Here is a 24,403-nt window from a genome sequence, read left to right on the forward strand (position 1 = left end):
GAGAGAGACAGAGAGAGAGAGACAGAGAGAGAGAGAGAGACAGAGAGGCAGACAGATAGACAAGGGGAAACAGGGAGGGGAGAAGAAAAAAAATGGAGATTTAAGATTCGTGGGAATGATGAACAGTGGAAAACAATACATCCATGAAAGAAAACCATGACAACAAATTCCTTTTCTACCCCTCACTTTGGACGGTATTTATTTCACAAGAGATTGACAAATTCAAGAATATTTACATATTAGAAGCGACACAATGCATTCCCTATTATACAAGTGGGCAAGCTCACACACAAAACATGATAATATAGATACATTTTCTATTTATTTTAGTGATGTTACAATGTTCAGTACTCAAAGGCTATATAATGTGAAAATTGTAATAAATCTAGTGCTGTGAAGTTCAATTTGCAAGCTGCTGTAAACCTGGATTACTTGCAACCTTTGAAAATTCTTTGAGTACTATAAAGCTGCATTTACAAACATTTAATATTATCTGTACATATACATTACCTATAACATTATCATCTGGTTGAAGTCAGATAGAGGGGCGTTAACCCTGTGTAAAATGATACAAGTCAAGTACCGTACCTCCTGGTACAACAGCAATTAACACTTGTAAAACTACTCAAGGTTCAAGCACTACCATGTCATGTAGTGTAATTTTGTATTAAACACAAGAGGTCATTGACATTCAAATCACTGTCTGAAAAGCTGAGCCTAACTAATCAGTTCCTTCCTGTATCATGTCTCTATTGAATGAAGGATCAAGAGCGATTATCTATCTAATCCCCACTAATCTCTACCCATTTGATACATACCCTAATCCCCTCTCATATTGACAATGTTCTATTGTTGAATATTGGCATATAAAAGAGAGACTACAAGAGTTGAAATCAACTGATTCTCCAATATATCTCTACATAATTATACATGCATATTCAGTTATCGTCCATTGTCTTCTTCTATGGAGGGAGCAAGTAGCTACAAGTAGGACAGTGGACTTTAAGATATCTAGATAACAAGACACTTGTAGTAGAGAACAGGTGTAATGATAAACAGAAAATACAGAAATGCCTCCGCCAAGAACAGACAGATAAAGGAGAAAGAAAGTATTCAATGATTAATTAATTAGTTAAGTTTTGGGCAAAGCGTTTCTTTCTTTTCCTTTTTTGAAAAATAATGATATGTGCAGACTTTATGTTAATGTGTTACAACTTACAAGACAGTATTTCTGAAGAAAAAGCTTTGTTAGGTTCTTCAGATTTCAGATGAATAATAATAAATATTGGCAAAACAAACTCACACACACATTATTTACCATTAAAAATCTCTTGATGCAACTAAACACATAACGACAGTGCTTATTCAAACTTTAACATGAATAATTTCATTTGTAAAAGTTACAAACTGCTTCATAGGCGTTCAAATGTAGTATCCACTATTTGAACATGTTCTTATAGTAAGGGCCTTGCTGATAGCATTACAATAAATAGAGACAAAAATAAGCTGAAGTCATTCAAACAGAATACAAATATGTAGTTCGAAAAATACTAAGCTTTCTGATTTTTTTTCTAGAAACCTGTACAGTAAATACGCTTGCATGAAAATCTTTTCATTTCTACCTACCGGTTGTATAAATGTTAGCTCAAACCCCAGAATGCTTACACTGGTTAAGCCATTGCACACGGTTATAATATTTATATTCACAAATCTTGATAATGGGCAGTCTATTTCATATATACAATGCATAAACTTGCAAGTTACTTAGCCTTAGTGCTTAAAGTCACAACCAATGATATATACATCTGAAATATACTGCATTCTATCATGTGCAATAATGATGAAGAAAATTAACCAAATTTTCTATGAAGGAACTTCAAATATTTTTTCATTATTCACTCATGTCATCATTCATTGTGTTAAAATCACACTTGGAAAGGGGCAATCTTTAAAAGAAGAGTAAGCACAGTTTACCCAAGTAATCACAACTTTTGTTACAATTTCGAAGAAACCGATTTTGCTATTTACCTCTCCCATTTCATAGATGCAGGCTGTGTTACAGTGGAAAAACACTGTCCCTTGGATAGGATGTTAAATGGAGGCCCCGGTTAGAGGAGAGTCACCGCCTTTGCACGTTAAGAACCCAGTGCACTATTGGTATAAGAGTAGGGGGATACCTTGGTGTTGTGATCCACCTGCACACCCCAAAACTCTTCTACCATAAAGACAGACCCAAGGGTTACAGTGACTCAGTTCGCTTTTCACCTCCAAAAAGAACCTCTCACTTCACATTTTAATCGTCTCAGAATTATGTAATTTGGAAGGTGCAATATATCTGTAACATTGTGTTATGAAACCAATGAAGTGAAGGAGGAAACCATAATCTACGGGGGAAAAGAGTATGATTTTCCACACTTGTCTACTGCATACTGATTTTCAGCTAAGACAAGGCATTTGAATCGTACCTGCATATCTTTATTCAGGTTGTGTGGAGACATATTGAATCCCCCTCTCTTCTTTCATAATGGTTGGAAGATATGAGATTAACATAAGTAATAAAACATGGGTCCACCATATCAAGACTGGATTATTTAGCAATCCAAAATAACATATATATTTTTATTGATATTATTATTATCTGCAGACGAGTCGAAAAAAGACACAGAAAATTAACAAAATCTTACATTATTAATAAAAAGAATACCTGTGGAAATATGGTAGGGCATTTCACTTTTGTGCAGCAAAAATAATCAGCTTTTTATCCATGATAGACACCAAACTGTCTTAATACTGCAAAATAACAACTCATAAGGAAGCAGGTGTTATAAAATGCCATGTTCGTTTGCTTCTTGCATTTGAAATACATAAAGACTACAATAAATACCACTTCAATCAATCAAATTCTTTAAAAAGCAAATACATTATGAACATGCAGTGCAAAATAATCAGGCCTTATGTCATCCATACAGACTGTGTGAAAATGTTGTCACCAACATGTGCCATGCCGTTTCACAATTCGACACGTATGTATACTTGATATCAAAATTTGCAACTGTGCTTCGTGTTCCACCAAATGTGCAAGTCAATCCAAAAGAAAAAAGTGAGCTTTTTCCTAATTGCATCACTCAGTTTACCCAAAAATTGTTAAGAATGATGAGATACAAAGGAATAATGAGGAACTGCAATCAAGTGTGGCCTACGTGTATATGCCATTGCCAATTTCCCCCACAGTAAATGTTTGCGAGTGTAAAGCCAACCGCACACTACATGATCCTCCTACAATCCAATTTTCAAAGAATGGTAATTTAATTTAGCAAGGAAAACTAAACAAACATCATCTTCCTGATTTAGCTTCTAAATAATGAAAGGCCCCGTACTAAGAAAAGAATTTTAGTGCATTGAACCCTTCTATTAGGAATAACAGCCAAATCAGCTTTAAATCATACACAATACACTACCGGTCTCTTGAGCCGATTTAGCTATGATTTTATGTTGAATGATGGTATCAAATGCTACAGCAAATTCATCTAAAATCGGATCGTAGTAAGATTGTGTAGTGCGCATTGGTCCTCTGCTCATGCAATAGGTGGCTAGTTGGCTGATTACTGACACTCATTCACTGCCGTTAGTGGGTTTTAACAATCAGCAACTTCTTACAACGCTTCCGGGCTCCGATCCAGTACCTTACAGTGACACATGCACCTAGAGTCTGTCCAGGCATAGCGCTCCCTCTATCAGAAAGGCATTTCCCAAACTTTCAATCTATCAGGAAAAATTCTTGTGAAGTCTTCCAGTTTTGGTTTACTCCATGTCTTCTGTTCAAAGATAGCTCCTGTCTTCTATCTTGAGCAAGTTCCCCCTACCTTTCCTTTAAACAAACCATTCAAGAAACTTTCTGGTCTTCAAGGTGATCTTTTAACTCTTCATTCACTTTGGATAGAAACCCCAGACTGTCACACTGTTTTGATTATAAGATGCATATACATGTACACTGTATGTGTGACAAAGGTCAACCGTGGCAGTCCGATATGTTCTATTGGTCGACGAAAGCTAGTAAAGAGTTAAGAAACCTGAACATTTTTAGCGATCCCAACAATACCCCTAGACGATGCCAGCAGTTCTCATGATGAAGACATTGCGACGTTGGAGGGCGAGTCTATGGGTATCAGGTCTGAATGGTGGTGTTCTATCCGGTCCAGGAGCTGTGAAGCGACGGGACAGAACTCGGTCTTCCAGTAGGACTTCATCAGCTGCTGGGTCTCCGCGTCCCAGTCTGCATCCTCAGGAACCTCGAGGGCCACTTCTTCATCTGAGTATGGAGAGACAAGACAGAGATTACGTAAGATAGTAGAATTGCAAACATTTTATGTGGAATAGAACAACCTACATTGAGTCCACCAGGACCTACATACCAGGCCACTCCCTCATATCCAAAAGGAAGAGATAGAGACAGACAGACAGACAGACATGAAGAGAGTGAAAGAGACACACAGAGAGAGTGAGACGGAGAGTGGGAGAGTGGGAGAGAGAGAGAGAGAGAGAGAAAGAGAAAGAAAGAGAAACAAAGAGAGAGAAACAAAGAGAGAAAGAGGGAGAGAGAGAGAAAGAAAGGAATGAGAATAAGAGAGATCAACTCGAAAGATTTTTGTCATCAGAAATACACAAAATTACATTTAAGCACAGGAATAGAACAATCTATGTAGGACTTAATGGAATAGGTCAAGAAAGAAAACTGTACAATCCCTCAGTGAATCTCGTATTGTACAGAAGACTAGCTTCTTCAACACAAACAAACAACGTATCAACAAACAGCAGTAGAAACTTGAGCAATTTCTGTTGTCTTACCAAGGTAATCCACAAGAAGTTCTGTGAATTCCCCCGTCTCCTGTTCTCCGAACGTCTCATTGGAGTTGAGGATGTTCTCACTGTAGTTCCACAGGGTCATACACACCATCCCAGCCAGCTGCCAGTCACTGCGCCCAAAGTCTCGTAAAACATCTATCAATCTGAAATAACAACATTTTGTAAGAAATACAGTCAAACCTGCTTTAGCGACCACCTGTATAGAAAGACCACCTGTCTACAGAGACCACATTTTTTGTTTCCCTTGAAAATGGTTTCTCATTGAAACATGTACTAGAGGAACCTGTAGATAAAGATCACCTGCCTATAAAGACCACTTTTCTTGTCTATCTTGGGTAGTCTTTATTGACATGTTTCACTGTATAATGCTTGTTACTTTTTTTCTTTTTTTTTTGTAGCAATAACAATTTTTCACCACAATCACAATAAAGGGGAAATAAAGTACATTTTAAAACTATTGCAGAATACAGTTGCATTCTGCTACAGAGGTTGTAGTAATATTCACATAGTCACCATGTGCTGTTGTAATTTAGTGAATATTGACTGTGCCTGCAATAACACTTCAAACATCAAATGACAGAGAACTCATACTTCAGTCTATGGAAAATGTGTTTATACGAAGATCAAAGTATCAAATGGGTTCAATGCAATTTGTTATGAGGAAAATTGGATGGACTTACTTGCTGACACCACCCTCTCTCTTGAGCATTGGCCTCCTATCCACATCAGCCATTAGGTTGATGAGTACACCGCACGATGTATAGACAAACTCTCTGTTACCGGAGTCTAGTAGGGTCACCATCATCTCATCAACTGTTGATTTAAGTGGGAGATAAACAAAAAAAATGAAGAGTATAATTCCAAAAGGAGCTAAATCCATTTGTGTAACTTCAGAGAAAAACGGTTTACCAGATTTTGTACAGGCGTCTATGGAAAAGTGATATTAGAAGGTTAATTTTTCATAATTGCTCCCAAAATTTAAGTAAATAATTTTGTTGTAAGACAGGTACTACAGTGAACAATGTTCTGATATCAATAACTCAATTTTCATCAAAAGTGAATTTAGCTCCTTTTGGAATTAAGCTCTTCATATAAATGTATTTTTTGATTGATAAATCCACCAAAACAGAGTCAGGGACAGAGGAGGAAGAGAGGTAGGGGTGAGAAACAGGGATGGGTGTGGAAAGATCAAGACAGACAGAGTGGGAGATTGAGAAAAAAAGAGAGAAAGACAGAGAAAACAAAGAGAAAAAGAGAGAGAAAGACAGAGAGGGAGATTGAGAGAAGAAGAGAGAAAGACAGAGAAAACAAAGAGAAAAAGAGAGACAAAGACAGAGAGGGAGATTGAGAGAAGAAGAGAGAAATACAGAGAGGGAGATTGAGAGAAGAAGAGAGAAAGACAGAGAGGGAGATTGAGAGAAGAAGAGAGAAAGACAGAGAAAACAAAGAGAAAAAGAGAGAGAAAGACAGAGAGGGAGATTGAGAGAAGAAGAGAGAAAGACAGAGAGGGAGATTGAGAGAAGAAGAGAGAAAGACAGAGAAAACAAAGAGAGAAAGAGAGAGAAAGACAGAGAGACAGACAGAGGAAAATAGAGAGAGAGAGAGAGAGAGAGAGAGAGAGGAAAGAGAGAGAGAGAGAAAAAGAGAGAGAGAAAGAGAAACAGAGAAAGAATAAACTGAACTGAACTGGAGAGAGAGAGAGAGAGAGACAGAGAGAGAGACAGAGAGGGGGAGTATAATAGAGGACAGATGAGGAAATATCAAAAGAGATGGAGAAAGGGGTGGGAGCAGGGTGAGAGAAAGAGAGATAAATAGAATACGTGAAAAACAATCGCAACAGGAATTGCAATATCAGAGTTCTACTGGATTTGTTATTCTAGTGAAATCTAGAATTGTAAGCAAACACATCTCTCAGCAAGTTACAAAATTCTACATAAATTACTGAAACTCACCCTTTTTGGCAGTCAAAAAGTTGCGTATATCAATAGACCTGGAGAGATTTCCAAAGACCCTAGATGCTTCTATCATCCCTTCATGATGATCAGTTACTAACTGCTTCAGTAATACTGAAAAAAAAAAAAAAAGAGTAACATTATTACCAAATACATGTATCTTGTAATTAACAAATTTATACAGTGAGATATATGAAATCTTTGATTTGTCTTGCCGATGAAAACATAAGATCATACATGGCCATGACCATGGTCACCTTACGCTTTTATTCTAGGCTATAGTATCATTTTTCTTGAATATGTCTAATCCAAGATTAATCAATGACAATTCTATTCAATAATATTTTTGTATATCATATAATGCTAGCATCTTATATCTCCCCTTCTTTGGTCCATTACCCGTTTTGCAATGGTATCTTTCATCTTCATTTATCTCTTATTATCTTTCCTTTTCTTTTTAAATAAAGTAGTCTTGAAGAGAATTGAAACTATGTATGATAATATCTGCTAATCTATTCACTCAGGTAAAGTAATATCAATCATTGAACCAATCATATGTACTACATATACTCACATCTTGCTATCTGAATCTGTCTCTCTACTATGGCACTATTGATGATGTCATAGAATGATAGATTGTTGATGGTGATCAATGCGTTCAGGACCAACTCCTCATTCTGACTTATGTCTTTGGATTCTGTGGATAAAACACAAAAGAAAATTTGATAACCACTGGGAAGAGAAACAAAATTGAAAAGAGAAAGGGAATGGAGAGATAAAATGGATGCAGAAAGAGAGTGAGAAAGAGTATGACAATGTATGATGATGGTATTTTGCAATACATACAGGCCAAAGTATTGCTTTGCATATGCAGACTATGTAATATACCAAAGGAATGTATGAAGGGAAAGTAGCATATGTCCTAGTATTGTGTAATGAGAGAGAGAGAGAGAGAGAGAGATAAGAGAAATGAATGAAACATAGTTTTGAGATCACAATTTGTATCGCAATAAGGCCTATTTTGTCCCCTTTTTGGCTGATATTTTTGGTTTTGAATGCTTAAATACATATTTTTTTATTCATTAAACATTTTTTTTCTAAACAAACGGTTTTAAAAAAAAAAACTTTAATAAAAGCAGGCTATAGATCGGTTGCAAAGGGCAATACAACAACTTTTTTTTTAAAGCCGAATGGAAAAACACCACAATGCACAACCAGGTCATCATTTGTTAGAACTTGTTCAATCTAACAACTTCTACAAGCATTCCAAGATCGGGCAAGTTAAGAGTACATGGATAAGTATGAAGATAATCATGAAGATGAGTATGAAGGTATGTATATATCCTCACCTAGAACCTGCATGAGAAGATCCACACACGTCTCATTGGCTGCTATAAGAGGTCCAATGTCTGGATTGATGGAGAGGTTAGCCACGACACGGATCAGCTTGATAAGAACATCTTCTGTTGTGTTGTCCTGCTTCGCATCACCAGACTCTTTCATACTCTCCTACAATTGATCATCGAACAGGAAATGTAGACAAAACATATTAATATTGAAGGAGGCATGATGGTTCAGTGGTAGAGCAATGGTCTTGTAACCGAGAGGTCCCTGGTTTGAAACCAAGTTGATGCGCTAGTGCCCTTTGGTAAGGCATCAATCCTCATTACCAAGTCCCTCAGAGAGGACTTAAAGCCTTTGGTCCCCTGGTTGCTTACTTACTAGCACATGCCTTCTTAGCAGTCAGGTAAACAAAAAAAATGCACAACCAACCAATATATTAAAATACATTAAAATACACAGATAATACATGCAAATGAGTTCCTTATGTGATCTACATGTATCTAGACTTTGATTGAGGCTGTATGCATCTACAGAGTATAGTACGAAGCCGTCAGGCTAAGTAGGAAAGGTGCACAAACGTCATTAACAGCAGTGGACAGATCTTGTAAAGAACAAATGAAAACATCCATCATTTTTTTTAAAACAAAATAATTAATTTCAAGATTGTTTTGCGCCATATGGCTGACAAAGAAGACAATCATTCGCATGTATCCTTCTATGATATTCTGCTATTATCAAAAGCAACTTGATACGAGGGTTGAGTTCCCCTCAAGCAGAGTACAAGTTCCTCTAGCGGAAACTGCTATGACCACAGTGAATTTGAACAGTACTCACCCTAAGATCCTTAGCCAAGTATCTCCTGATGGAACCCTGCAGCACCTCCATGGCACCCTCTGTGTTGAAGAGGCAGTAGCGGCAGTCATCGTTCCTCGCAGTCAGGTTACCCAGGACAAAGCCCACCCTGACCACAAGATCATTTCTGTCAGGGTGCTTGTTGATAAGGGCTAGAAGTGACTGGAAGGCTGTAGGGTGCTCAGCTAGAACAGCTGTACAGTCGTTGTTCAGGGTCAGTTTACTGTGGAGAACAAATAATAAGAATTTCATTTCAATGTTTCAGTTCATTCTCTTCATTTCAATGATTCTGTTCATTGATTCTGTCGGGGTGCTTGTTGATGAGGGCTTGGAGTGACTGGAAGGCTGTAGGGTGCTCAGCCAGGACTGCAGTACAGTCATTGTTCAGGGTCAGTTTACTGTACAAGAACAACAAATAATGTTCATTATATTAAAATATTTGCTTTATTCTTTTCATTTTAATGTTCCTTTTATCATTCCTGTCATGAGGTTTATTGATGAGGGCTAGCAGTGACTGGAAAGCCGTGGGGTGTCGGTCGTTAAGTGTCATTTTACTGTGCAGAACAAGAAACAAGTATGTACATCTCAAGGTGTCGGATCACTTTTCTATTAGCTGTTTCTAATATTAATTTCAAGGCAGAGTTCAAGGGGTACAAGTCTTTCGTGGGGCACTCTTCTGCAAAAAAAGAATTACTTGCATGTACAGTCAAACCTGTCTATAGCGACCACCCAAGGGAAACACAAAAAGTGGCCTCTGTAGACAGGTGGTCTTTGTAGACAGGTTCCTTAATTACATGATTCAATGAAAATCCATTTTCAAGGGAAACAACAAATGTGGCCTTTGTAGACAGGTGGTCTTTGTAGACAGGTGGTCACTAAAGCAGGTTTGACTGTATCAAGAAAACTTGCATCTACATAATCCACATTTTAAAAATGAAAACACTGTTCATACTAACAAGTGTGTGGGTAATTGGGTTTTTACAGACGTGTATCAATCAGATATCATTATTTCCGTCTGGGGACCGACCTTTAACATCATCATCCGAAAGACACGACTCAGTTTCGAACCGGGGGTCGCCTGAGTCAGCTTGTAGGCGAAGACAGAGAGTTGACCAAGTGAACATGCCGCTAGACCAACTCACAATCTCCCAAGTTCTACTGCATAATGATCTAAACAATTTTTTGGAGTGATATGAAATGGCTATACCTTAATATCCTTGAGACATGCATCATGAGATCGCCATCTGATGTGAACAGCTCCATGATGCCACATAGATGGTTGATGACTTTGTTGGCCAAGAAGTCATGTCTGTTCTCACTCCTGTCCGCAAGGTGACGAAGGGTCCCCACAATCTGAAGCAAAAGGTTGGAGACGTTCTTGCTCCGGGACTCTGATGAAGTCTGTAAGAATTAAAGAAACAATCATCAATTTATAAATGAAATGAAAAGCACAAACACACTTGATATGTAACAGAGATGCTGCATATTAATGCCCCCCCCCAATCAAAAAAGAGAATCCAATCGAACACTGATATTTAAAAGTCAATACAAAATTGCAGTATATGAATTATATTTATCTTGTGTAATCGATTGGGTACTATAGACATGTATCAACACTGAGTATGGAACCTGGCCCCCTGCCCCCAACCACACCCCACCTACACACGCAAACGTTCATATGGAGAAAGCATTTAACATAATATATTCATAATTACAAGATGGCAGAGCTTTAAGTAGTAGGAAGAAAAACAATAGTAACTGGATTATTGTTTCATTCACATAGAGATAGAATAAAAAGACACAACAGTTTGAATGGATATAATTACTTAACGGAAAGAAAAAAAGTGGGAAAACAGGGGCATTGTACCATGTAAGCTCCCATGACATAAATCAACAGTACAATATGTACAATCTCCACAGATTTATGTAAAACAACATTGTACAATAAATCGATCAATTATAGTTTATAGTCTCACCGATGCATTGACCGACTTGAGGATCCGTCCGAAGGCTTCAATGAGCCCCTTCTCAGACAGGACTTTATTGAGCTCTGTGTTAGCAGACAGACACTTCAGACCTCCTACACAGTACACGAGAGCCTCGCAGTTTGATATGTAGTCCGTCTTTGCAATTAATGTCACGATCAAATCTGCAAAGAAAGAAATAAAGCGTAATAAGTTATGTAAAATACTAGGTAAGGTTGATCTTTCACAGATTGAAATGCAAACAATATAAACCTGTAAAAAAGTTTCCTTTATATATTTTGAGTATGGCCCGTTATCTATCAGAATATGGATTTCTGTTTTTAGCATGCAGGGTTCCATCACAGAAAAGACTGGCAAGTGATCAAAATTTATCTACCCGGTGGACTTCAACGCCTCCCCCCCCCCCCTCCCCTTCACCCCTCCCCCCCCCCCTTTCTTCAACCTGTGAAACTGCCCTCTGACAAATTTAGCCTAATTAACCCTCAGACAACTACCAAAGAGGTAGTTGTACAGACATATATTGCCATGTGGTAATTGTCCTTAAAGGGATCGTTTAACAATGTTAAATCTGAGATACACGGCCCTATGTGTTATCAGTGTCTGTGATATGGTGTAATATTGAAGCCTTAAAAAAATTGCGCTTCAAAATGATCAAGAAGTGCGTCAAAAAAGTAAAATTCTTTGAGTGACCGGTTTTACCATACTCGTTTCCCCCAATAGACTGTAGTGTCATGAAAACCGTCAGGCGAACGGTTTTCAAAATTTGTAATTACAATCATAAATATCTTGATAATCAGACAGGCGATCGGCTTGTAAAAGTCATGGGGTTCCTGACTGACCTAAAGGTTTATAATTTTCATTGCATCATGAGCTAAATCCAGAATTTTGTTTCAGAATTTGAGAGAAAGTTACCGGATCCCTTTAAGTCTGGAGTAATAATATTAATTTTGTTAATTAGACATTAGTGCTGCAGCGGGACTCGAACCGTGGACCTTGTGATCGACAGTCCGGTGCCCATAGTCACCGTAAACAATTTAGGTCTTGAATCTTGTGTGCCCCTTCATCTAAGCTTACCCAAATCTAATATACAATAAAACCCAAACTCTAACAGAGGATTGAGAATCTGTTTTCCATTTTGAAGATGCTAAATCAAATGCAACTACTTTATATTCATATAAGCTTTTGTCATCTCCCATCACCCCTTAACATATTGTACAATGAGGAGGCGTGATAGCTCAGTCGGTAGAGCAGTGGTCTTGTAATCCGGTGACCCAGGTTCGAAACCAAGACGATGCGCTAGTGCCCTTTGGTAAGGCATTAGTCCTCGTTACCAGGTCCCTAGGAGAGGACCTAAATCCATCTGCCGTCTGGTTGCTTACTTACAAGCATTTATGCTTTCTTAATTAGCAGTCAGGTAAAATAACCACCACCATTCAATTTACACATACATGACATGTGTCATATGTTTAGGTGATGAGAGGGTTTATAGTACTCACCTAATAAGTTCTTATCAAGAAACAGAGAATCATTCTTCTCATCGCGACTGAGTTTGAAGAGAAGTCTACACAGAGCCTTGAGATTACTGCCAGTTACATCAAGCTACAAAGAGAAGAAGATTACTCTTAATTCATCCAAGAAAGAAAAATGTGCATTCACGACAGATAATAGTATGGTGACCGTGCCTTCTCTTCAGTTATCCCACGCCTCTTGAACTCCCTCCCTCCTATTCTTCCTGACACTGACAAGCTAGAAAGCTTTAAGTCAGGCCTCAAAACCTATCTTTTCAAGCAAATGTGTAGTCCATGACTATTGGAGGAGCGGGCGCCTTTGAATGTTTGAAACAGATACATGGCGCCATACAAGTGCTGTGGATCATCATCAACTTCTATATTTGAATAGGACCTCATTCAAAAGGTCTGCTTGCTAGACTACCGGTATGTGTATCGGAATAATACATTGTTTTCTTTGTATTTCTCCTTAAATTGTACAATTATAGGTCTTAAATAAATTAGAATACAGCAGGGTTCTTGTTAATTTTTCTGATAGCAGGCTATTTATGATTTACAGGAGGCTACTAAAATTGCAAAAGAAAAATCTCTGTGCGCATAGCGCACATCACGAGCGCGAAGCGCGAAGTCCCTTGCGGCCGGGGTCCAGGGCCCGCCCAAGGGCCCTGGAAGCTTTAGGGTTTTAGATGCTCTCTGGTGCTATCTTAGCCTTATTTTTGAAGATATGACCACACTGTATGAGCCATAGTTTAATGATAAAGATCATGAATATTTTGGCTGAATAACTTACTTTTCATATGATATACAATATGAAATGAAAATGCTCCATTATTCAGGGTTCGTACACTTACACATTTTTAAAATTCCATGACTTTCCATGACTTTCCAGAGCAGGTTAATGTAAATTTCCATGACCATTTTCAATGATGAACATGTCTTAATTTAAAGCGTACAACTAAACATCATCGCAATACTAGGAAGCAAATCACTAAACTATAAGGCGCACCCTCATTTCGAAGATTCCCCCCCCCAAAAAAAAAAAAAAAAAAAAAAAAAATCTGAAAAAAAATCTGAAAAAAAATCTGAAAACAAAAAATCTGTCATCTTTAGTTTAAAAACAACATTGTTACTAGACCAAGGTCTAACTTAGTTCAAAAGCACCTCAATTTGCCTCGTATAATGAAAGTGAAAGTATTTTTTGAACACTGATATAAGACGCGATCTGATCTGGTTAACAAAAAGCCACCAAAAAAAAAGCCAACATTGGTCTTTTTGTTAACATCAGATCGGCTCTTATTTCAGTGACAGTGTTCGAAAATACTTTCATTTTATTACGAGGCACAGTTGTAGTGCTTGTGAAATAAGTTAGACCCAGTAACAACGTTGTTTTTAAAACTAAAGATGACAGAATTTTTGACCCCCGAGTCCAAACAGAATTGTGGACAGGCTAGTGTTCGCGTGGTGATTCGTTATCCCCTGTGTAAGTGAGCTGAAGACACGGGAGAGCTTCGGCCGGCAAAGTGCCATGCGACGGGGCATAATTTATCGAGACTGAAAAAAAAAACTGAAGACAAAAAACTCTCTTCCCTTCCAATTAGGAACGTAGTTTAACTTCAAATAGTAGATCCTATTCTTTATTTGCATTATGTAATTCATGTTGAGACACAGAGATTTTTGAAAACCACTAAAAAGTAGCATTTGAGGACTCAAATATCGCCCGGCCTGTTCCTGACTATATAAGGCGCACTCCCGACTTTCGATATTTTGCTGACGGAAAAAAGTGTGCCTTAATTGCGGACGTTGGGGAAAGCAGCAACCACGAGGCTAGGCTAGTTAACTACTGGAGCTGGCTGTATGCTCGCACTCGCACAATGGACGTCAAATGTGGAATCAAATGCGATTCAGGGTTGCGATATTCGAGTAAAGAGCAACACGATTTTTAAAGGGGTTCTTAATAAAACACGAGTGGCTCCTGATGCATAGTTATTTACATTTAATTTATTGTTTAATGAATATTCTGTGGTATAACCCCGGGGTAAAACACCTTCATTCAAATTTTTAATAAAAATCAATGCACAAGCCCGATCAAAAAGTAATCGTACAGCGTGCATGCAGCATTCGTGCATGTACACACACCGGCAACACGCACCGCAACTGTCAATGCAAGTCATTTACGCACACAAACATCTTGCATACATGTATGAAAGACACACTAGTAGGTCCTAAAGATATTGCGTGTAATTTATTACGAAGAAGGTCCTGTGAACCACAGATTTTACAAAATGTATTTTCCTTTGTTCACAAGACAAATTAAATGCCCTTTTAACATCTTGAAGAAAAAAAAAATTTCCCTGACTTTCCAGAAGAAATGGACGAATTCCCTGACTTTCCCTGACTTTTTGCTTCTGGAAAATACATTTGTAAATTCCCTGACTTTCCAGAAATTCCCTGACCCGTACGAACCCTGTAAATTCACTCAGCTAGCTCAGCTCGGCTCACAACGCGCGCTTTTCTTGCGTAAGCTAGCTTGCCGGCCTGCGCTTGGCTCTGGCGCACTGGGCATATACTAGATAGCTCTGCCCCCGCGTGCGCCGCGCCGCAAGTCCATATTTAATAGGGTTTTATTTTACGATCGTTTCGGAGACGTTTCATCTCATTTCTTTACGACCGTTTTCACAACCCCGCGCTATGAAAGCGTGTCTTCGTGAAGCTTGTGATAACAGAAATTTGAGATAGCGACTTGACCGAATATGATGTGATTTTTGTATTATTATTATTTTTTTTTGGAGAGGCTTACAGCCGGCTACGATTGCCGTTACAGCCGGAAAAAATAGCCGGTTGCCGGCTATTAACAAGAACCCTGATACAGTCTATTAAAAGTGGATGTAATACCAAAATCGAAATGAATGGGTTTACTTGATTAAATAATAACCTTACCTTGAAAGTATTATATGCTAGTGGTCTACTGAATAATAACTGTAACCCTTGTTGAACATAGAAGTCTTGGGACTTAAATGATTGTACTGAACATCCATCAGTCTGATTACAACTTTTAACAAACCCTAATATGGTACACAAGTAGAACCAATAACATGTAAGACTACCGAGTCTTCCCCCGATCACCAATGCTGAATGCATTTGAAAAAGTCTGATGAATATTCAAATACATTTTCATATCTGGTCCAACGAAGAGGACCGAAAGCCGTCGGCCGTCTGGTTGCTGCCTAACAAGTATTTATGCTTTCTCAGCAGTCAGGTAAAAATAACCACCACTACTATCTAGTCTAATCAAGATTAAATGTTGATACTCACAGCTAGTACTATTTTGGATGCCTTGAGGAGTAACCCTGGATCTGACTGGTCTAGGAGTTTGAAGACTGTCTTGAGGGCTGAAGATCTTCTCTTGGCCCCTCGACCTAACATGTCTCGGGCTTCTAGAGTGCTGTATAGATCATTGCACAGACCACAGGCTCCTAGGACTCCCTCTTGGTCTAGTTTGACTGCAGGTGATGGGAGAACAAACCGAGAAAAGAGTAAAAGATAGAACAGAGATTTCCCTATTTAGCAGATCATGCCATACCCTCTCTTGAAAATTCCACATTAAGCATTCATAAGATATGAAAAGATCTTGTACATGTTTATTCAATGTATCTATGCTTTTACCAATTAGTTGGAAGATTCATGTTATACCAAAATTGACCCGTATCCAAAGGGTGACACCTTATACATATATTTTGCTATACTGTCCTAAATGAAAGGGGAAAACAAACTACATCAAAACACTATTTCTGCATTATGGTTTTCATGAATGAGTTTTTGAAACTATACTCACCTTTAGATAATGATGCTAATTTCTCCAAGATGGGACTGACTCTCTCGTTCCAGTAGAGGGCCTCCTCCGGTGTTTCGTCTTCCCTTTTTCCACCACTCCCTAGAGGCAAATTAAAGAAGGAAATGAGATGCTACAAAAAATATCAGATAACTAAAGTCCAATTTGAGGTCTTTTATAGGGCACTATCACCCTCATGATACCAGATACACTGTCACCAGCATTTCTGTTCACAAATCATTTAAATTCAAATAATGTTGTTTGATGTTTACCAATTGACATAAGATGACATATTGTTATTTTTTCACTTGAATCACAAAAATGACAAGATCATGCATTTTAGCAGAGTGACCAGACATTACTGCAGAATCTGCATTATTATTATAACTGAATCATGGAAGGCATCTTTTTATCCAGTGGAAAAGGCGCACTAACAACTGGAACTGTTCAAAATTGGCAACCTAAATATATTCAGTCAAGGCCACACTATTCTCCCTTAAAATATCAATACTTGCGATTAATTTGGATCAATCGCAACTCTTGTAAGACAGGGCCCTGGACTAAAGAAGTACTTTCTTAAACAGTATGGATATTCCTGGCCACCAATTTTTTTTCAAAACCGCTACACTGCAAGAGGATTGGTATGGTCAAATGAAAATATCAATGTTGCTGATGCGAGGAGGAAAAACTGATTCTCGCATTCATTTAGACAATCTTGATGCATTACTTAGACTCACCAGATCTGCTGCTTGCTGAATGCCTATCACTAGAGTAGCCACTTTCTGATCGCTCTGTGCTGGTACTACCTGTGCTACCGGTTGAAGCCCTTAAGGAAAAAACGTGAGAAAGTCGTTGAGTCAGGCGGAACATAATCGTGTTTTTGAATACTTTTCATCTTTTGTAATGTCATCTTTTTAATGAGATTCTATACCTTTAAATCCTACAAAGGTGACACTACCCAATAACAAACATAGAATGAAACAAATCAACTGTTGAAATCATTTGCTGTAAACTTCATGGGTATTATTTGTTGGGTTTAGAGGTTTTTTAATTTATTGGTTTAAACTCCTCGATTAGAAGTATATGGATATACATGTAACAATATGTGGAGATTTAATAATTTCTCTTAAAAAGATAATGTAATGGCGATCATTAAAAAGATCCCATTCCAATCCAACATGATCTCATTTGATCTCTATACACTTTACTTTGATCTAAAGTACACATCTTTATCAAGAATTACATCCAGGAGCCATTAAAGTCATTCTGGTCACAAAAGTCACCAACTTCTACATTCTATGGCTGAGTATTTGAGCAGTCTTTGAACCGATGTTTACAATGACATGCGGTAAATTAGACTCAAACCTAAGGTAAAATCAAGAAACTTACCGACTGCTACTCGTACTACTGGTCTGGATGCTATCTGCCGACCTCACCCTGGGTACCCCACTGTCAGGGGACGGGCGTGTCAACCCCTCGTCTCCAGTTCCTGCGTCTACATCCCCGTCATCCAGGAGGTGCTTGGTGCGCTCCTTGGGACCACTCTGCACCCTTCTCTCTTTCCCCGCACTGGTCGTCTTGGGGGCGGAGTTCTTCCGCTCCATAGGCTTGGGTAGGACTTGGACTAGGAAGGTGAGAAGAGATGTGGTCCAGGTTTAGTCTCATTTGAATTGATTTTAGACTTAATTTGATAGTGTTAACGAGATGACAAGGGTTTGAATGTAAAATATTGACAAGAGGCATAAAGAATCTGAGATGAGAAATACTTATGTTTCCTTCCAATACCATTAACTAAAATTGTGACAGAATTCTCATTATCTCGTGACAACCATATTGTAACACTATGGAATATGGCACTCAGCATTATTCACAAGTTTAGCAACTTGTGATATCATATGACCTCTCTTGGTCAGCATTACATTCAAGGTTTGTTCACATTTACTACAGTAAACAGCTGCGTTTTTTGTTGATAAAAACTAAATAAATGGCAAGTGTGGATAAAATAAAAAGCTGTGCGGAACTATGGCCCTACAAAACTCACTTATCTGTGTGTAATTAGATTTAGAAATTAAAATACAAACAGTACACTGAAGTATGCTTTACAAAAAACAAAAACAAAACCCTGCATTAAACCGCATCCTACGTGAACAAGATAATTGAATTCACTTACTGGCACTTCCATCCTGACTTAGGGCACTAAGCAGCTTTGGACGAGCTCTCCTCTGACCCGAACCTCCCCGTTTTGGGTCAATGGTGGGCGGCTTGGGCAGTTTTGGACAGTGGTCATCTATAGAGATCTTTTTGAGCGATGGTGGTGGTGACGGTTTCTACATGAAAATATGGAGGAAGTGTGGTTGGATTAGAAATTATTATTTTATAAATGCTTAGTTAAAAACTTTTTATTTCCCTTCTTCATAGATGTACAGTGGAACCTCATTATAATAAGATATGATATAACAAGGTATATGATGTTATAACAAGGTGGTTTTGCTGGTCCAAGCTCTTTATATTCTTTTATTTCTTACCCTGATATAACAAGGTTATAACCAAGGTTCCCAATGACCTCGTTATAACGAGTTTTCACTGAATGTATCAGGATTGACAGTAACATGGAATAATGTTATCCTTTAAAATGGCATTTTAGGTGAAATTGGTATTGGTATGTATTTCCCAAAAAATGAATTAGTGTTGCTTTCTATACAACAAAAGTCTATGTACCTTCTTGAAATTTAACAGGTTCATAAATATTATTACATTTTCATGGACCAGTATTTGTATCCAGATGAAAAGTGAAATCAAAACATTTCTTTCATAAATCTATGATTGTACATCTGAGGGCACAGTAAGGTTAAAACCTGCATTTACTAAATTAACACAACGTGATTAAATGGATACAATCCCCCCCCCCCCAAAAAAAAAAAGTACTGTATGTAAACAATTGATAACATAGATGATAACAAACAAGAGCTACAATCAGCAATAACAGAAGTCAAAGATTTTTAAAATTGAATAATTTAAGAGTTCTTACATGATCCAGAGGTGAGAGTCTGGATCCTGACGGAGGTCTAGAATCAGGTCCATCAAAGTGCCTTGAACCCAAACTGGAAAGCAAAAAAGGAAATGATACATACACTACATTTATACAAAGACTTTCTATAGAGTAAGTCTTGTGCTATCAGACAACTGCTGCAAATGTGTGCAAGTCAGGGAAATAGATGTTTGAGGGACACTTTTAAAGAAACCTCCTTGATGATAAACCATGATCATTTTGCCAGGGTCGAACAATATATTGGCCTAAAGTTCAATAGTTGATCATGATACTCTTGGGTTTGCCAGATTTCTCTTGATTTACCAAAATCTCTTTAAAAGCACTCAAAAGAGAAACTTCTAATGAACACACACATCGATCAAAGATGTTCCTTGACTTGAGTCACGCTTGAAAGGTTATCAATGTGTTATAAAGAGGACCTTCACACCCAATATAAAACACAATGGGAAGCTCTTCAATGAATGGAGGGTGTCTGTAAAGCATTATGCACTCGGGTATAGGAATATAGTGAGATAAAAGGAAGGGAAGATTAATCTCTTTCATTCATGAACTGTTAATGAATGATTGCAAGGTGTCAATCACAGTCTATTTTAAGAGATACAAAAGCTTGTAATCCATGCAGAGATCTAAGAATTTGTCCATTAAGCCTTTTTTCATGTTAGAAAGGGTGCATGTATGGTATTAAGACCAACAAGTCATGGGACTAAAGTCAAAGAAGGTTATTGGCAATTCCTGTCAGTGTCAACTGTGAAATTAAGGATTGCTGAGGCATACATCATACATGTACTGACGGCAAGCAAGAATGAACTTCTCTTTGCTTTGCAGTCTCTTAAAAAATGTACTGTAAAAAGAAAATCATAGACAGTATTAAAAAATGTATTTGAATATGATTAATTAAAGCAAGACATGAAAGTGAATGTTTTGTCAAAATCATTATTTATAGCAAGATAGCAAGAGAAAGTGGAGTATTACAAAAGGAAACAGACCGTAGACTTGGGCAGTAACTACCTGATGTGGTCCATTGCTGTATTTTTTGTAATTCATGTCAATTTTTTACACAGTACAGTAGATGCAAAAGAAGCTTTTTACTTCTCTGTATCCTAAATATAAACAGGAATTGTGGAACTTCAAACTTACCTGAATGCAGAAGGAGGCCGCTCAGTTGGCGCCCTGGTGGTGCTTCCGCTGAACAACGTCCTCTTGTCCTCTCTTGGGGTGAAAGGTCGCGTGGTCCGAACGGTTCTCAAGGCCGCCCTGGCATCAGCGATGATGTCAGCACTGGATTCCTTGTTGGTCTGCTTCTCATAGAAAGCCTTGTCTTCGGCTTTCTTGCGGGCTGCCCTTCTACTTCCACTCATTCCTGCCATCTTGAATGTTCATCGGCAAAGAGGGAAAACTCTTTCGCTATCTCAGTGCTTTGTGCTGGAGTGGTCCTACCGACTGAGAATGTTAATTAAGGTCCGTCACCCGATAGCCGTTGTATAAGATGCCTAGCTACGTGTAGGCCTTTTGTGCAGTTGGAGTTTCAACATGTTCCTGATGATTTGCTAAAGCTGATAAATCATCCCTTCAGTCTGAAAATAATATGATTGAAAAAAACAACTTTCAAAACTAGAATAGTGGACAGTTTGATGGCGATTCTATTGATGCACTGTTAGATAAGATGCCTAGCTACATGTAGACATTTTGTGCAGTTGGACCTTCAACATGTTTCTAATGATTTGCTAAAGCTGATAAATCATCCCTTCAGTCTGAAAACAATATGATTGAAGAAAAAAAAACTTTCAAAACAAGAAGAGTGGACAGTTTTAGAGCGATAATATTGATGCACATTATGTGATTACACAATATATTGGAAAAAGATTACTGCACGGGTATTAACGTCTCTTGGAAAAATCCATTTTGAAGATCTGTGTGAGATAATGAGATAATAATAGTAGTGGATATCACTCTCGTTACACTTCTCTAGTCGTTTGGAGGTTCCATCAAGCTGGACCACGAGCAAAAATTCAAACATGTAAAATTGCAACTTGGAAGGTGTATGAATGATGTGATTGAAGCGCAAAGTCAGTTGTGACTTGGTAAAGGGCTTGCTTGCAGGCTCTAGGGTTCTTACAGTACATGCTCTATGATGCATTCTCTGCCATATAAAATACTGTTTTCAAACAAATTTGTGACCAATATTTCTTGAATAATTTTTTTATAGAAATAAGGTTTATCCTATTGTTGATTTTCAAAGTATATCAATACCAGCTACCAATACATGTATGCATGTGACTGTGCAAAAAAACAAAAACATACACACAACATTTAAAGTAGAATCACCATTGCAAAGTGGACATCAAGTGAAATTTTGAAACGATAGCCTGGTGGGAGTGGTAAAGAGATGTTTAATAACTACATGTACATTTTCCCTCAACTATATTCATATACTGTATATCAAGAGAAGAAAAAAATACTTGTTACCATTTTCACATGAAATCTGAATATATTGTTCAAAACATCCTTGAATATTCCCTAAAAACCTGTGTGCGAGACATGTGAAGCTTAGCCTTTAGGCATGTATTTGTCATTATGTCTTAAGTCAAGACTCAAGGTTGGGATTTTGTGGAAAAGTGCTTTAAAGAACTTTGTTTTATAATCATTTCTCCTTCAACAAATTAAAAAAGTCTAAATTTGAAGTTAATTCAAAGATATAGAGTATCCTTGCTTTCTCTGGAAGACTCACTCACTATTTAGACAATAATTGATGAAGGGGCAGTAGGGAAACATTTCATTATTTTCATTCCTGGCAAGCTGTGCGCATCGTCATTATTAGTATTACATATTCATATAGACCCCTATACCACCAGAATTGTTCAACATCATCTTCATCACCGTCGGCCGTTGTCATTATCCTCATCATCATTGTCATCAACATAGTCATCATAATCATCATCACACTGATCACCATAACCCACATGTCAGGCAGCATGTCTTATCACGACATCAGCACATCAACTGTCATCAACGAGACTTGATTTTTATTTTTTATTGAATTTCATTTGGACTGATCAGGTAAACCATCAATATTTTGACGTTCTTCCTTGATGAACGGCTTATGACACCAGTGGCTACCAAACAATAAAATCTTAGGAGGAGCAGCTCACATATTCTGTTTTCATGCCCCCCCCCCCCCATGCCCCTTGTCGTTATTGTCTTTGATCGAGTATAGAAAGTTGCAACACAGTATTTCATGTGTGGGACTGAACAATATTAACCTACCAACAATAACACAAAAATAAATCACTCGAAATCGATCTGCTAAACGAGGCCTATTTGTTACATAATTAAGGAATTCACAAGGTGGCATGGTCATGATAATGTACTGAAAGAAGAAATACACTCACATAAAGATGTCTAAACCAAATCCTCATAAAGATATGGGATTAAAAGTACATTTTCTAGCTTGTTTTTCGGCCAAAAATGTAGCGTCCCTTTTCACCTTGACAGCGGCCACAACGGAATTGGCAAACTCAATTATGCTATCAATTAACGCAGATGGCGCTCGACTTCTTTGCTCAATGCAGAGCTAGTTGGCTGCTACTCCAAAGAAAAACGAAATAATAAAATATCCGAAATTTTTGTTGGTGTGTAACAATTATGTACAACTAATCTTTTGGATAAGTTTTAATACTCACGACTATAATAAATACAGACAATGTAACGTTTAGCAGACCTAATGAAAGCGTAAAGTTATTACCAGTTAGATGAAAATAATAATAATAATAATAACAAAATGTGTTAGGCATCGTGGAGGCTACAGGCCCATTTTGTGCAATTGCGCCGAGATAACTGCCGGGGGGTAATAATATTTGTGTTTTCTTCTGTCTTACCTATTTTTCTAATACTCAATTAGATCCGCCAATAAATTGTGTAATTTGACGTATGCGAGTGATGATAGTTTCTAAAGTAAAGCTAATATTCCTGAGATAAAAAGCGAAAATGAAGGGTCGGATGAAAAACATTGCTCGTCCTGAATGTTTATGTAACATTGGTAACTATACATGCGTGCGTGTGTTTTTTTTTTTTTTTTTTTTTTTTATAGTTTAAACAAAATTAGAATACAATACAGTTATAAGGTGCATTTTAATTCACAGATATGTTGTTATACGAAGATACGAATGATGGGTAACTACTTTTCTCTTAGAATTTGTACGGAGCAATCAGCCAATTACACTGGCGAGTTAACCCTAATAATAATAATAATTTTAATTAGCACAATATATATATTGATAATAATAACAATGATAATAATGGTAATTATTAGAACAAAAATTATGATAATAATATTGGTAACATTAATAATAACAATATAGAGATGATTGGTACCAAAAGATGAAAGAATAACAACGAAAAAAAGGCATACTAGATATCCTACTATAACTGCTATGCTACTTATACAGTACTATACTACTACTACTACTACTACTACTACTACTACTACTACTAATAATAATAATAATAATAATAATAATAATAATAATAATATTACTACTACTACTACTACTATTAATCATAATAACTCTCTTATAATAATAATGATAATAATAATAATACTATAATTAATGATTATGATGGTGATGATTGTCATAGATAGGCGGATTCAAGGGCGTGGGGCTGCAAATATAAAGAAGGGATGGGTGACTAGGCCTATAAATCAGGAACCGATAGGCGTCGGCGACATTAGGGGGAAAGGGATCAGAGAGAGAGAGAGAGCTCGGAGAGAGAGAGAGAGAGAGAAAGATACAGAAAGTGAGAGAGCGAGAGAGAGAGAGAGAGAGAGAGAGAGAGAGAGAGGGGAGGGGAGGGGGATGGTAGAGAGGGGGAGGGGATGGATACAAAACAAGCAGACATTGGTGATAAGAAAAGCAGGCACGCGATGTGTTCCGTTTGCTTTTATAATAAAACTATAGGCCTACATGCATGAAACGTAAATTTCCCATCAAATCGCCTTTGTTAGCACTAGCTTTTCTGATTAA

The 24,403-nt window shown here is 37.6% G+C and overlaps 1 protein-coding gene across 1 annotated transcript; it reads right to left on the reverse strand.

Annotated features, from left to right (window-relative positions):
• Window positions 1–167: 167 nt before the first annotated feature.
• Window positions 168–20,827, reverse strand: LOC580480 (armadillo repeat-containing protein 2). Its single transcript, XM_030995231.1, has 17 exons — window positions 20,520–20,827; window positions 19,362–19,434; window positions 18,504–18,660; window positions 17,723–17,957; window positions 17,071–17,159; window positions 16,337–16,435; window positions 15,817–16,004; window positions 12,493–12,595; window positions 10,988–11,160; window positions 10,219–10,412; window positions 8,994–9,234; window positions 8,165–8,324; window positions 7,390–7,512; window positions 6,816–6,929; window positions 5,544–5,676; window positions 4,846–5,006; window positions 168–4,309 (listed from the first exon to the last, which is right to left on the reverse strand). The coding sequence occupies exons 1-17, from the start codon at window positions 20,747–20,749 to the stop codon at window positions 4,122–4,124; spliced, it is 2,661 nt and encodes an 886-aa protein (XP_030851091.1). The 5' UTR covers window positions 20,750–20,827; the 3' UTR covers window positions 168–4,121.
• Between the last annotated feature and the right edge of the window lie 3,576 nt (window positions 20,828–24,403).

This window comes from Strongylocentrotus purpuratus, unplaced genomic scaffold (genome assembly GCF_000002235.5).
Source record: "Strongylocentrotus purpuratus isolate Spur 01 unplaced genomic scaffold, Spur_5.0 spur5_scaffold_21, whole genome shotgun sequence".
In the NCBI taxonomy this organism is placed as follows: Eukaryota; Metazoa; Echinodermata; class Echinoidea; order Camarodonta; family Strongylocentrotidae; genus Strongylocentrotus; species Strongylocentrotus purpuratus.